Below are 12,077 nucleotides of genomic sequence, written 5' to 3'. Positions count from 1 at the left end.
TCTGTGCTGTCTGTCCATCCAGCCTCCCAGTGGCTTTTCCCACACGTGGAGTTTGCAGCCTCTGAGCCGACCCTCTCTCCAGGTCTCGGTGCCACGGGGAGACACCGTGGACGAGGCTGGGCTGGGGGACGCCCTCCCACGAGCTTCCGCCCCGCCTCCAGCCCTGTCTCGGGCGTCCTGTCCTCTTGCAGGTCAGGTGCAGGCCAAGGTGGGCAAAGCACAGGGGCACGTGTGAGCCTGTCACAGCTGGCTTGGGGAGCGGTCATTCACAGGCTGGAGTGCGGCCCCGTGGCCCTGACATGGGGATGGAAAGACCGGCCTGCCAGGGCCCTCCGCCCCCTGCCTCCACTCGCTCCCCGCCTCTCCTGGCCATGGAATCCACTGCCAGAGGCTCCCAGGTGCAGGACAGGCGAAACTTGCAGGCTAAGGTTTCCTTGGCTGTGGTTTCCTGGGGGCTTCAAACTCCAATGAGCTCCAGGGGTTCCCAGGGAAGTCTAGGGTCAGGTGTGCATATATGGGGTCAAGGTGGGAGCGAGGATGTGGCTGAGTATCGCCAGTGACCTCCTGGACAATTAGCTGGGTCAAAGGGTCTTGCACAGAGTGGGGGGAAATGACCTTCACTTCGGAGGTCACCAGGACCATGAGGGCTAATGAGGGCCCGGGCTGGGCTCCAGTTCTGCCCCAGGTTGCCGTCACCTGGGCAAGCCCATCCCCTCAGCCGTTCCCATCTTGATTTGGTGGACGTGGGGACGTCCTTCCGGCTCTAAGGAACCTCGGGTCTTTGGACACAGAGCCAGCATCCCACGCACCTGTTCTCCCTTAGGGCCAGAGGAGCCCTGGGGGCCGGGGAGACCGCGGTCACCCTTTTCTCCCTGTTCACCCGGAGGTCCGATGAGCCCGATCAAGCCTGGATGTCCCTGTGGGAAAATGAAGGGGCATTTGCGGTGGCAACACCTCACGTCCAGCCACGTGGGCCAGCGAGACGTGGCAGCGCATCTTTGCCTTGGGGGCTGACTGGAATGGACACAGGCCCAGGGCAGGTGCCGTCCACGGGGCCTCGCAGGCCCCCGACTGAGGGCAGGGGCCAGGTCTCCAAGTCACATGGATCTGTTCTCTTCGTGTCCTCACCCTGAGCACATGATAAACGGGGGGGAATCGCTGAGTTTGAAACCACGGGTACCTGAGGGGCCTGAGTTTCAACCACAGAGTCCCCTGGAGCCCCATCTCACCTTTTCCCCTTTGGGTCCAGAGTCTCCTTTGAGGCCAGGGAGTCCTGGGGGACCCTGCGGGGGAGGCAGCGGGATCAGAATTCTCATTCCCAATCCCGCCCTCCGCCACCACTGGGGGCTCCTCGGGAGCATAGCCGTGACTCACCATGGGGCCGGGGGGTCCATCGGGGCCTGGGGCTCCTGGGAGACCTTGTTCACCCTGAAACACAGTGGACCCTCCATGTGAGCCCCGCCCTGGCCATCCCCGTTCCCGTCCCCATGCCTGCTCCCCTCCCTCTGTAGCCGCGCCCCCCACAGGCCTGCCCAGGAGCCACTCACCACAGGGCCAGGGATCCCTCGCAGGCCATCGGGCCCGGGCTTCCCAGGGGCCCCCTGGGGGCCAATGGGGCCAGTCTTCCCAGGAGGGCCTTCCAAGCCGGCTTCTCCCTGCAGGGCACCAAGGAGGACACGGTGAGACCCCAATGCTTGAGGCTCCCGTCACCCCAGCCCACATCCGCTGCTCAGAAACCCCAAGGAGCCTTGGAGAGAACCCCAGATGCCCCCAGATATCCAGGGGCTGCCCCTGATTCTCCACATTCCTTATCGAGGCCGCCCTGCCCAATCCTCCATCCACCAACGTCCACAGTCAACTGTGCTCCCAGCCTCCCAGCTGTCAAGGCCAAAACGGCAGTTATGGCTGGCGCGGAACTCCTGGTGGGCACGGCCGCCATGTCCTGAGCAGAGGTGGGGCTGGACGAGTTCCATCACTGTCTCAGGTAATGCGGGAGCACCTCTGAGAAGAGGCCCCGCCCAGCACCTCCCGGGGGGGAACGGCCTCGAGGGCTCTGGGCACAGGGCTGCACCCTAACCTCACTGCACGGGCACCCCACCCTCTCCTCAGCCCTACGTGGGCACCGTCACCATCTCTGCTTCGCAGGCAAGGCAGCTGAGGCCTGGCCAGGCCAACACCAGGCCCGAGGGCACCCAGCACTGGCCTCCCCCCCTCAGGCCGGCGGGGCAGACAGAATGTAACAGCAGAGCCGGGGACCCCAGACCCAGAGGCGCAGCCAGCCCGCCTCCCTCTGAGCCTGACCTGCCCCTCTCCGCATGTCCACATGTGTGTCCAGTCCCCACCCTTGCGGCCACCATGCCCTCGGCACGCTCTGTCAGGTCTATGCATGGTCACGGTCATGACCACAGCCGGGCTGAAAAGCACTTACCTTAGCTCCTTTCTCTCCCTGCCTGCCTTCGGGACCTATGGGGCCAGGCGGACCCTGGAAGGAGCAAGAGGCGACATGTGACAAGTGGGTCCGCAGAAGCTCAGTGAGAAGCTGAGGAGGGGGCGTGGAGGTCACTCCCAGGCCCTTAGCACGAGGCCCAGGGTCTCCACGTCCAGAAAAGGCCCCTGGTCAGGCTGCGGAGAGGGCACTCCAGCAGCCTCCTTTCCTGGCTGCACACCAAGCGGCCAAGTTTATTGCAGCCCCAGAGAAAGACTGGATTACTCAGTTAGCTTGTTCTGACTTTTCCAAAGGTCTGACCCAGGGGAAAAGGGGTTTTTTCAGCTCCATGAGTGTTTTTCTCCCGTTATTGATGGTGTCAGCAGTGGGCTCATCCTAAATGGAGCGGAGCATCGACCTAGTGGGTCTGCGATTTGATGATGAAGCAGGAAGCTGAGCAGGGAATGCACTTCAGACAGAAGCACTTTCCTCCCCCAGCTGCCTAGGGCCCCAGGGTCCAAGCCGGGGCGGGGGAGGGGCACGCTTCATTCAGGAGGTTGACGGGCAAGGGCGCCCTGCAGCGTCACTTACCCTTTTTCCCGGAGGCCCAGATGGACCTGGTTCACCAGTAGGGCCCGGGGATCCCTGGTGTCGGAGAAAGAACAGAGCATTTAGGAACCAGGGACAGTGAAGCTAAGACGTAGCAGGGCTGGGTGGGTCTGAGGCTAAGAAAAACGCAGAGTTTTCAGTCTGCTTTGTCCTCGGCCAGCCCTGAAACTGCCTGTCTCTCCTTTTGCAGAATCAGCCCTAAGTGGAGGTGGTCCTGGAATCCTCTGCTCTGACCTCTACGTTCAGCCCGTGGGCTGCAGCGGCGTAGGGGACCCGCCTGCCACCTGCAGCTCTGCTACATTTGGGGAACGTTCCCACCACGCCTGCCAGCACCCCTTCTGCAGAAGTGGACCCCGAGGCACAGGGAGGGCAGGTGTTGTCCTGGGTCACCGGCTAGGAAGCGGTAGAACAGCAGACATCTCTCCAGGGGAACTGGCCCCGGAGCCGGTGTCCCTAAGCTTTCTGAGCTCGAAGCAACGTTTCAGAAAACTTGACATCAGGTGAGAGGCAACGTCTAATGTGAGCTCAGCTCCGGGGGCTGATGTGGAAAGAGCCTTTGGAGGAGAGCATCCGACTCCAATCGGGCAGAAACAGGTAATCCTGATGTTCCGGGGTGGGCTTCTCGGGGGCGTCGAGGACGCCAGGCTCTGTGCGCAGAACCACTGTCGGGACTGTGTGCGCATTTCCCCTTCTGGGAGGAGGGTCCCCAGCTTTCAAGGTTCCTCAGAGGGAGCTCTCGGCCCCCCTGTGGTGGTTGAATCACTATTCTAAGGTAACTGGGTGTAGGTTTTTCTCAGAAATGAACAAAGCAACTTGTAAACCCCAAGCCCTGACACCTCCCCCAGGAGCTGCGTCAGGGTCCTTAGAGGTCCTGGGCGGACTCACCGTTTGTCCGGATTCACCGTCATCTCCTTTGTCACCAGGGGGACCGTCTTGACCCTGTGGGGCCAAAAGCAAGTTCCTTCTGCCTCCTGGATGGCACCCGAGTTCAGGCACCAACACACAACGCGTCCCCAAGTCCTCACCCAAAAATCAAATTCCATCCCAGAGGTGCTGGCGCCTAGGGCGCTCAGAAGTGGGAAAGGAGAGTCCTAACAGAACTAGAAAGGAAAAAATGGGGCCAGCAATGCGGGTCATGGGCTGTGGGGACCCAGGGGCTCTGCCACCTTGAGCACCTACCGCAGGGCCAGGCTCTCCGGGGGGACCGGGATCTCCGGGAAAACCGACCGGGCCCTGAAACAGAGGAAGAGAGGCATTGGGGCCCTCAGCAACCCGGCCTGGAGTGCGCTGCCCTGCGTGGCTGCATCCAGACTGCTGCCCAGCGCTGTCCAGCCCCAGAGCATCCCACTAGCTCTGACACCTCGGTGCCCTTCACAGCAAGAAGGCCTTTCCAGAACATCCTCTCACGTGAGCCACACAAGCCTGAAAGCAAGCAGTGCGGGCCAGCCCTCTTGACTTCTGGAGGCCCTCAAAGGGTAGGCTCGTGCCCCCACTTTTGTTCCCGGAGCCCCCGGCTGACACTGGAACCTGGACCTTTAACCTCTAGAAGGCGCTGCTCTGCAGACCCTCCTGATGTAAAGCCGGGGCGGGCTGCAGGAGGGGAGAGGGGCCACACAGAGCCTGTTCCATCCAGAAAGCTGCCTGGTCCACAGACATGGCCTCCGAGGTGTCCCCCTCGTCCCACGTCTCCCCTCTCCCACCTCCACTGTTCTGGTTCAGTAGCTGGTGTGGAAACCTCTACACCTTAGGAAATCACCCCAAGACCAGCGATGGTACGGCAGCCTCAGCGCACTGCCCGTGAGTGAGGATGATCTAGGGGCCCCTTGGCATCTCCCAGGTACTCACGGGGCTGCCTTTGGGACCGTCGTCTCCGGGAGGGCCCTTGGGTCCAGGGGGTCCAGCAGCACCAGAAGGGCCCGACTCACCCTTCTCTCCCCTTTCGCCTTTGGGTCCCTGCGGGGGAAAGGCGGGGACCTGTTCCCAGAGCCAGCCTTGCGGTTGCCTCGAGCAAGAAGCGGGCTGGAGGTGTGTTCCTCACCGGCATCGGGTGGGAAGGGAGCACCCTGCCTGTGGCCGGGCCTTGGCCCCTGTGGGTGCCAGCAGCTTCCTGAGCTCCGCCAACCCTCAGCAGCTCCCTGGGGGAGTCTGGCTCCCCTGGGGCCGTGAGGGGGCCTGAGTAGCCCACGGGCTTCCCGGGGCCTCTGAGGCCGACACTCGGCTTCTAGGTGGGCAGGGTTGACTCCTGACGAGACAGCAGGCAGCGTGGACCCCGAGGGGCTGCAGGGACCCAGGCTGCCCACCCACTCAGTGGTCCTCAGGTGGAGGGAGCCCGGGAGACCTCTGTCCACCAGCCGTCTCCTGGGCCGGAGGGCCGCCCTCAGGGGGGCCTCAAGAGACGGCTCATCCGACCTGCGAATGTCTGCATGTTCCAGACAGAGCGGGAGCCTCCCACCCAGGACCCATCCACGCCACATCCCCCTCCCCCCCAAAGCCCACCCACTCACCGGGGGGCCCCCTTCGCCGGGAAGGCCAGGCTCTCCAGCTTCGCCGGGCTCACCCTAAGGAGGAAACGTGATGTGATTACAGCAGCGATGAGGACAGTGGTTCCAGCGTCAGGCATTTAGCGAGTCGTCCCTGACATTGGGCTGGGGGAGGGGGGGAGGGTAGGGGGCCGGGGGTGAGCCGCAGTCACTGTCCCCTGACGGCTCCCAGGACTGGAGGAGAGACAGGTGAGGGACCCAGGGATAAAGCGGTGACCGTGACATACACAGGCATGTGACACACGCAGAGTGGGCGCGGAGGGTACGTGGGGGCATTAAAGATGGCTTTCCCCAGGAAGGGATGCTGTGGGCGAGTTTTGGAGGACGATTGAGAGAAACCAGGTGAAAGGAGGAGGGGGTCAGCTAGGCAGAGGTGGACAGAAAACAGCACAACACCCTCCGCTTGCCGGCAGGTGGCACAGAGCAGGAGGGGCGAGAGTGGTGGCGGCCGAAGCGGGGACGTGCCCTGTGGCGGGTGGGGAGGGCACGGGGAGACCTTGCTGCCCTGAGCAGAGGTCGCACACCATTCACTGGTGGCCTCAGCAGGTGTGTTTCTCTGATTTTCCTATCGTAAAAAATGAGCAGCGATGGGAGACTTCTTTCAACTGAATGGTCTGATGTCAGAAAAGAAGTCCTGGAACGGTGTGAAAGGAGTGCAGACACAGGGGGGCACGTCCACCCCCTTCTTTCTACCCCCAAGGAACTGGGATAAGTGCTTTAAAAGTAGTGCAGGGCTTCCCTGGTGGTGCAGTGGTTGGGAGTCCGCCTGCCGATGCAGGGGACACGGGTTCATGCCCCGGTCCAGGAGGATCCCACATGCCACAGTGCGGCTGGGCCCGTGAGCCATGGCCGCTGAGCCTGCGCGTCCGGAGCCTGTGCTCCGCAACGGGAGAGGCCACAGCAGTGAGAGGCCCGCATACCGCAAAAAAAAAAAAAAAAAAAAAAAGTAGTGCAAACTCCTGGGCCCAGGTGGAGTCAGACCCTGGCACCGTCTCGCCCGCTGCACGCATGCACGCAAGTAAGGCATGTACACACGTGTGCACGTACGTATGTCCAACGTGCTCGCATCATCTCCAGGGCCCAGGCCCTAACATTAACCAGATCAGATGCAGAGGACCCGGGGCTATGAGAAAACAGGATTTGACAGAAACGGGATTTGAAAAGGTAGCAACTACACACTTCAAGGAATACATAACTAGGTCTCTTAGAGCCAAATCTCAGAGGAGGAGGGGGCGGGGCCTTTGCTGGTGCTTGTTATCATCTGGAAAATCTCCTGGGTAAGGGCAGGGCTCCCAGGTCCATTGCACACACCTTCTAAGTTTCAAAATGCATCCAGCAGGAAGGGCCCAGCAGTGCACCTGGACATCTCTGTGTACGCGGTGGACACACACACATGGGTACGTGCACGTGTACACGCATGCACGCGCGCGCGCACACACACACACACACTCACACATCATACACCGGGACAGTGATGGGGCGTGAATCACCTTCTCTCCCACTGCACCAGGATTGCCTATTCCACCTGGGGGGCCTTGCGGCCCGTCAGCACCTGGAGCTCCGGAGGGTCCTCGGGGGCCGGGGGGACCTGGGGGACCCTGGGAGAAGAAGAGCCATTGAGCCCGGAGAAAACACAAACGTCCACCGAAACAGCAACGAGCCACCACGGCCAGGTCTCCACGAGCCGGTGCCACTCACCATCTGACCCACATCTCCTGTCTCGCCCTTCTCTCCTGGAGGTCCCGGCAGACCCTGAGAACAGGAATTCATCAGAAACTCGGCACGTGGGCGCGGCTCTATCCCCCCAACACACAACTTTCACTACCTCCCCAGCAAGACCCCAAGCCGAGCATTCAAAAGCCTCAGGAATGTGCTTTCCAGCGTACAGCTACATAAGAGCACGTCCCCCAAATCCCAAGTTTCAGAATTAGCGCAAGGAAAGAATTAGAGAAGTAGGCAAGGATTTATTGACAAGGTGCTTATTGAAAGTGTCCCATAAAACTATAAACCCTAATGAGTCACCAGCAGGGAAATGTTTGAATCAATTATGTCACCACCATATGCTGGGACACAAGGCAGCGACTGAGAGTCACGTTTTCAAAAATAAATAAAAAGTGATGTGTTCCAAGAATGTTTAATGACATTTGACGCGACGTGTAATATAAGAGGAAGTGGTAAAAGCTGGATCCAAACTTACTATACACGCAGCATGATTCGCAGTTTGCAAAAACCAAATAGAATTATGCGTGTGCGTGTGTGTGAGCACAGGCTTTTAGGAGGTGTGGAAAGGCACCACCACGTGCTGAGAAGCCATTTTTGTTTCCTTTTCTAACAGTTTATCTGTAGTTTCCAACATTTCTACAATGAGCAAATTCACACATGTCACTGGTTAAGAGAAGTGAATATGGGTGTGTCTGGAACTCTGAGAATTCACAGCACGTCAGGTACGGAGAAGCCCCTGCGGCCTCGCCTTAGCTGCCCTGGTCTTCAGAAGACAGGAGGGAGGGGACAGGAGGGCAGGGCAGGGCAGGGGAGGGGAGGGGAAGGCATCACAAAGATGCAGGAACCAGCTGACATGGACCCCCAGCCATTGTGCAAACTCTGTTGTTACCTGCAGCCCCACGGGTCCCGGGGGCCCGGGAAAACCTCTTGGACCTTCATCACCTTTCTGCCCAAAGAGGCCCTGCTGGCCACGAGGACCTGGCTCGCCGTCAGCTCCCTACAGGGAGATGGTTGAGTGTGGTGAGGACCAGGTACGGGGCCACATCAGCTCGAGGGGTGGGGACTCTCTGATACTCACAGAGGGGCCTGGCTGTCCAATGGGGCCTTGAGGTCCTGTAGGCCCAGGTGGACCCTGTGGGGAAGACAGAGAGAGTTGTTTCCTGAGTCACGGCTGAGGCCGAGGGAGAAAGGGCAGTGCGCGCAGGGGCCCTGAAGCCAAGGTCATCAGGGCTGCACCCACGCTTGGCTGTCCTGGGCCAGGCTGCCGGCTCTGGAATGCGTGATGCTCTCTGTTCAACCCTGAGCATGTGAGGTCAGGGGCGGGGGGACGGCCACACCGACGTCCCGCCAGAGGCCACCATGCATCATCTCGGCCCCCACCACACACCCATGACACAGGCCCCAGTGGCCCCGTTTAAAAACGCGGACCAAGATCAGGTGGCTCATCCGTGGCCGAGCGAGGGACTGACTCCAAAGTCCACACCTGGCAGCACAACGCCTGCCCCCAGGTGTGTCCCCAAGCACATTTCACTGTTGGCACAGGGAGAGCGTGAGAGAGGCCAGCATGCTGTCGCTGTCCTGGGGAGCCTGACTGGTCCCGGGTCAACAGGGACGTGGTCACTGTCTGCCTGGGAACAGACACGCCTGGCGAAAAGGTCCGCAGTGCAGGCCTCCTTCCATGGCCACCGGGCGGAGCTGCCAGCCAAGTGACAGGGCGTTTGCAAGAACGCACCAGTATTTCTGAAGCAGAATTTTTTTTTTAAGGGAAAATTAAGAGGCATTTGGTCAGGGTGCTGCCCCTGTTGGAATATCCTGCAGCCCTCAGCATCGGAGGACGGTGATTATGTCTGTGGGACCGAAAACCTCCAGGACAAAAACGTGGAATGTGCTTTACTTCACAAAACCCGTGGGTGCTTTCTGTTCATCTGTTAAGAAGGGATTCCCTTACCGATACATGTTACATGCATACCTGTGCACCTAACACATACCTGTGCATGCACACACGCATGTAGGCACACGCACACATCCAAGATTTCAACAGGGAAGGGAAGCCCAAGGCCCAGCGCCGTCTCATCAGTTCCCGGTGGGAATGTTGTTATATTATAATGGTTCTTCACGTCAGTGATGAGTGTGTGCCACGCCGAGCACACAGCCCTGTGCCGTGGCTCCACCGGTGGCCCTGTGTGTGGCTCGCGTGGCCCCTTACCTGTTCGCCTTTGTCTCCCTTGCTCCCCTTCTGTCCCGGTTCCCCGATCTCCCCCTGTGGGAACATATGAAAGACCCATCAGACGGTCCAATAATCATCTGCACGTTATCTGCTCCCCTGAATTAATTTTTCCTGGAGAGTAAGAATCATCTCCTCTCCAGGGGGCCCTATAACTTTCCTAAGAAGAAACGTTTCCATATATTAATTTTATTTCTTTTTTAGTAAGAGAACGAAAAGGGATGAGGCCTTGATCTTATGCTTTGCAGGACTGCACCAGATTTGAAAGTGGGATAAAACATCATAATGGAAATATTTACTTTGTCAAGTTGGATGACATGACAGTATAATAAAAACAACTCAATTACTATGCTTCCAAAGTTGTTAAAATCTCTCCAGTGTTTCTGCTGTGCAGGGCTGTCTCCCACCCTGAGAGGCAAGGCATTATCGCTGCAGAGGTGACGGAGTCGGAAATGTCACCAGAGAGTTCTCATAAACAGAAAGTTAAACCGAAGAGAGAAATTCCACTGTCTTCATCAAATGGAGGAAAAAATACAAGCTACGGCATAACGGCGTCAGGATTATAAAGCATGCTCTTAATGGAAGGGGGCCTTGATCATTGAAGTGGAGACATTTAAAAATAGACAGTGAGTAAAACCTCATTAAATCGGGCTCCACAAATTTAGAATTTGAAATGATTGAGAGCATTTCCCCTTGCTCTGGCTGCTTCAGCAAATGTCTTTGGCAACACCAAAACTACACAGGAGAAAAGCAGCGTCTTAGTCCCCTCAAGCACGTCAGAGATCTCATTTATTACCATTATTTATGAGCTATTCCGAAATCATCCACTAACGCCAAGAACATCGGATGGCAGAATGGGGTCCCTCTGTCGCCAGAGCCCCTGCATCACCTGCATCCCTTGGTTTAAAAGGAATCCCCCCGGGCTTCCCTGGTGGCACAGTGGTTGAGAGTCCGCCTGCCGATGCAGGGGACACGGGTTCGTGCCCCGGTCTGGGAAGATCCCACATGCCGCGGAGCAGCTGGGCCCGTGAGCCATGGCCACTGAGCCTGCGCATCCGGAGCCTGTGCTCCGCAATGGGAGAGGCCACAACAGTGAGAGGCCCGCGTACCGCAAAAAAAAAAAAAAAAGGAACCCCCCACCCCGCCCCAGCCAGCTCTGACCTGCCGGCACTGGCCAAGCTTGGCTGTGCATGGTCCAGGTTGGGGGACTTCACGGAATTCTTCTTACCTTATCTCCATCTTCTCCAGGAGGACCCACAGGGCCAGCTGGACCAGGGAGCCCCACGGGACCCTGTAGACCATCTCGGCCAGCTGGGCCTTGTGGACCTTTCTCGCCCTAAAGAGGAGAGGAGACCCCTGTTCAAAGGCAGCTCCATCGTGGGAACACCAGCTCATCCCCCACAGAGAGGCCCACAGGCAGGAAGTGGGCAGTTCCTGGGCAGGGACCATCACCACAGTCCTAATGGATTTCCCTCGGATGCACCGAGGGCGGCTCCGAGTCCGGCCTTGTATCACCCCTTCCCCTGCATCTCTGCATTTAATCCTCGCCCATCCTAAGAAGGGCTACTCTTTTACAGATGGGGAAACTGAGGCTCGTTCGTAAGCAGCAGAGCTGGGATTCAAACCTCGCCAACCAGATTCCCGGGTCTGTGTGCAGGATCGTCCAAGCCAGGGGCCAGGAGGGCCTGAGCTCCGGCCTCGGCCAACTTGCTTACTCTCCCAATTCCCTGCAAACACCCTCCCTGCAAGAGCACACGGACCTGCACATACGTGCGCACACACGCATACACACACACACACACACACACACACACTCCTATCTTCCCTTCCTCATGGTTTTGGTTCATTTTCCTATTTGCCCCCTTGGTCATCTCAAATGACCCTTACTGAGTCCTTGCTCAGTTTTACCAGCCACGTTCCACGCTGTGAGTGGCTGGAACTTTCTCACCCAAGCCGGGATTCCCTCCTCCCAGCAGAGGCACAGAACGAGGCGTGGACGTCGGGGAGGGGACACGGGTGGGAAAGTGCACAATCGCACAGTCACCGACTTGGGCCGGCATCCCCTCCTGCTGCACAGTTCACTTCCTGCTCCTCGATTTAGTTCGTCCTGATCAAAGTTCTTCCCTAATTAAGCCACAAAATGCCCAGGCTAATCATGGCTCACAGGGAAGCTTCCTGCCCAACATGACACCTGACCTTTGTTTGACCTTTTCTTCTCCTGCAGCTATTCTGGAAGCATGACAAGCTTTTCACAGGATGATACAACCCTGAGAGGCTTCTGCTCAAGTATTTACTCTCTTGAAACAATGAACTCAACCGTTTCCAACCGCATTTGTGTGTGCTCTACATGCACCCAGCGCCCGACAGGAGTCAGGGTTCTGGGGCAGAATTCAGCAGGATCCGTGTCCTGGGAGCCTCATGGGAAGGAGCTGATGCGATCAGAACTGCCGATGACACACTGACCGGATTCTCCATGGTGCCCACGTGTCCAGCGCGGTTCCCATGGGGAGTTCTCGGCCGGGAAGGCAACCAGGGCCCTCTTTCTACCCATGAGCCA

General features: G+C 58.6%; 1 protein-coding gene across 6 annotated transcripts in view; it reads right to left on the bottom strand.

Moving 5' to 3' along the window:
• The window catches only part of COL5A1 (collagen type V alpha 1 chain), a 162,338-nt gene that overhangs the window by 20,074 nt on the left and 130,187 nt on the right, over positions 1-12,077 (bottom strand). For all 6 annotated transcript variants that reach the window (XM_082624008.1, XM_082624010.1, XM_082624009.1 and 3 more), the window contains 16 exons: positions 10,749-10,856; positions 9,503-9,556; positions 8,375-8,428; positions 8,186-8,293; positions 7,273-7,326; positions 7,065-7,172; positions 5,539-5,592; positions 4,880-4,987; positions 4,214-4,267; positions 3,920-3,973; positions 3,017-3,070; positions 2,429-2,482; positions 1,548-1,655; positions 1,375-1,428; positions 1,230-1,283; positions 810-917 (listed from right to left, as the gene is read on the bottom strand). In XM_082624008.1, coding sequence (XP_082480134.1) covers positions 810-917; positions 1,230-1,283; positions 1,375-1,428; positions 1,548-1,655; positions 2,429-2,482; positions 3,017-3,070; positions 3,920-3,973; positions 4,214-4,267; positions 4,880-4,987; positions 5,539-5,592; positions 7,065-7,172; positions 7,273-7,326; positions 8,186-8,293; positions 8,375-8,428; positions 9,503-9,556; positions 10,749-10,856 — 1,188 coding nt within the window. The remainder of the gene's footprint in view (positions 1-809; positions 918-1,229; positions 1,284-1,374; positions 1,429-1,547; positions 1,656-2,428; positions 2,483-3,016; positions 3,071-3,919; positions 3,974-4,213; positions 4,268-4,879; positions 4,988-5,538; positions 5,593-7,064; positions 7,173-7,272; positions 7,327-8,185; positions 8,294-8,374; positions 8,429-9,502; positions 9,557-10,748; positions 10,857-12,077) is intronic.

This window comes from Mesoplodon mirus (assembly GCF_964341445.2).
Source record: "Mesoplodon mirus genome assembly, chromosome: 1".
Lineage (NCBI taxonomy): Eukaryota > Metazoa > Chordata > Mammalia > Artiodactyla > Ziphiidae > Mesoplodon > Mesoplodon mirus.
The sequence above is the reverse complement of the archived record's forward strand: the minus strand, read 5'-3'. Positions and strand labels throughout refer to the sequence as shown.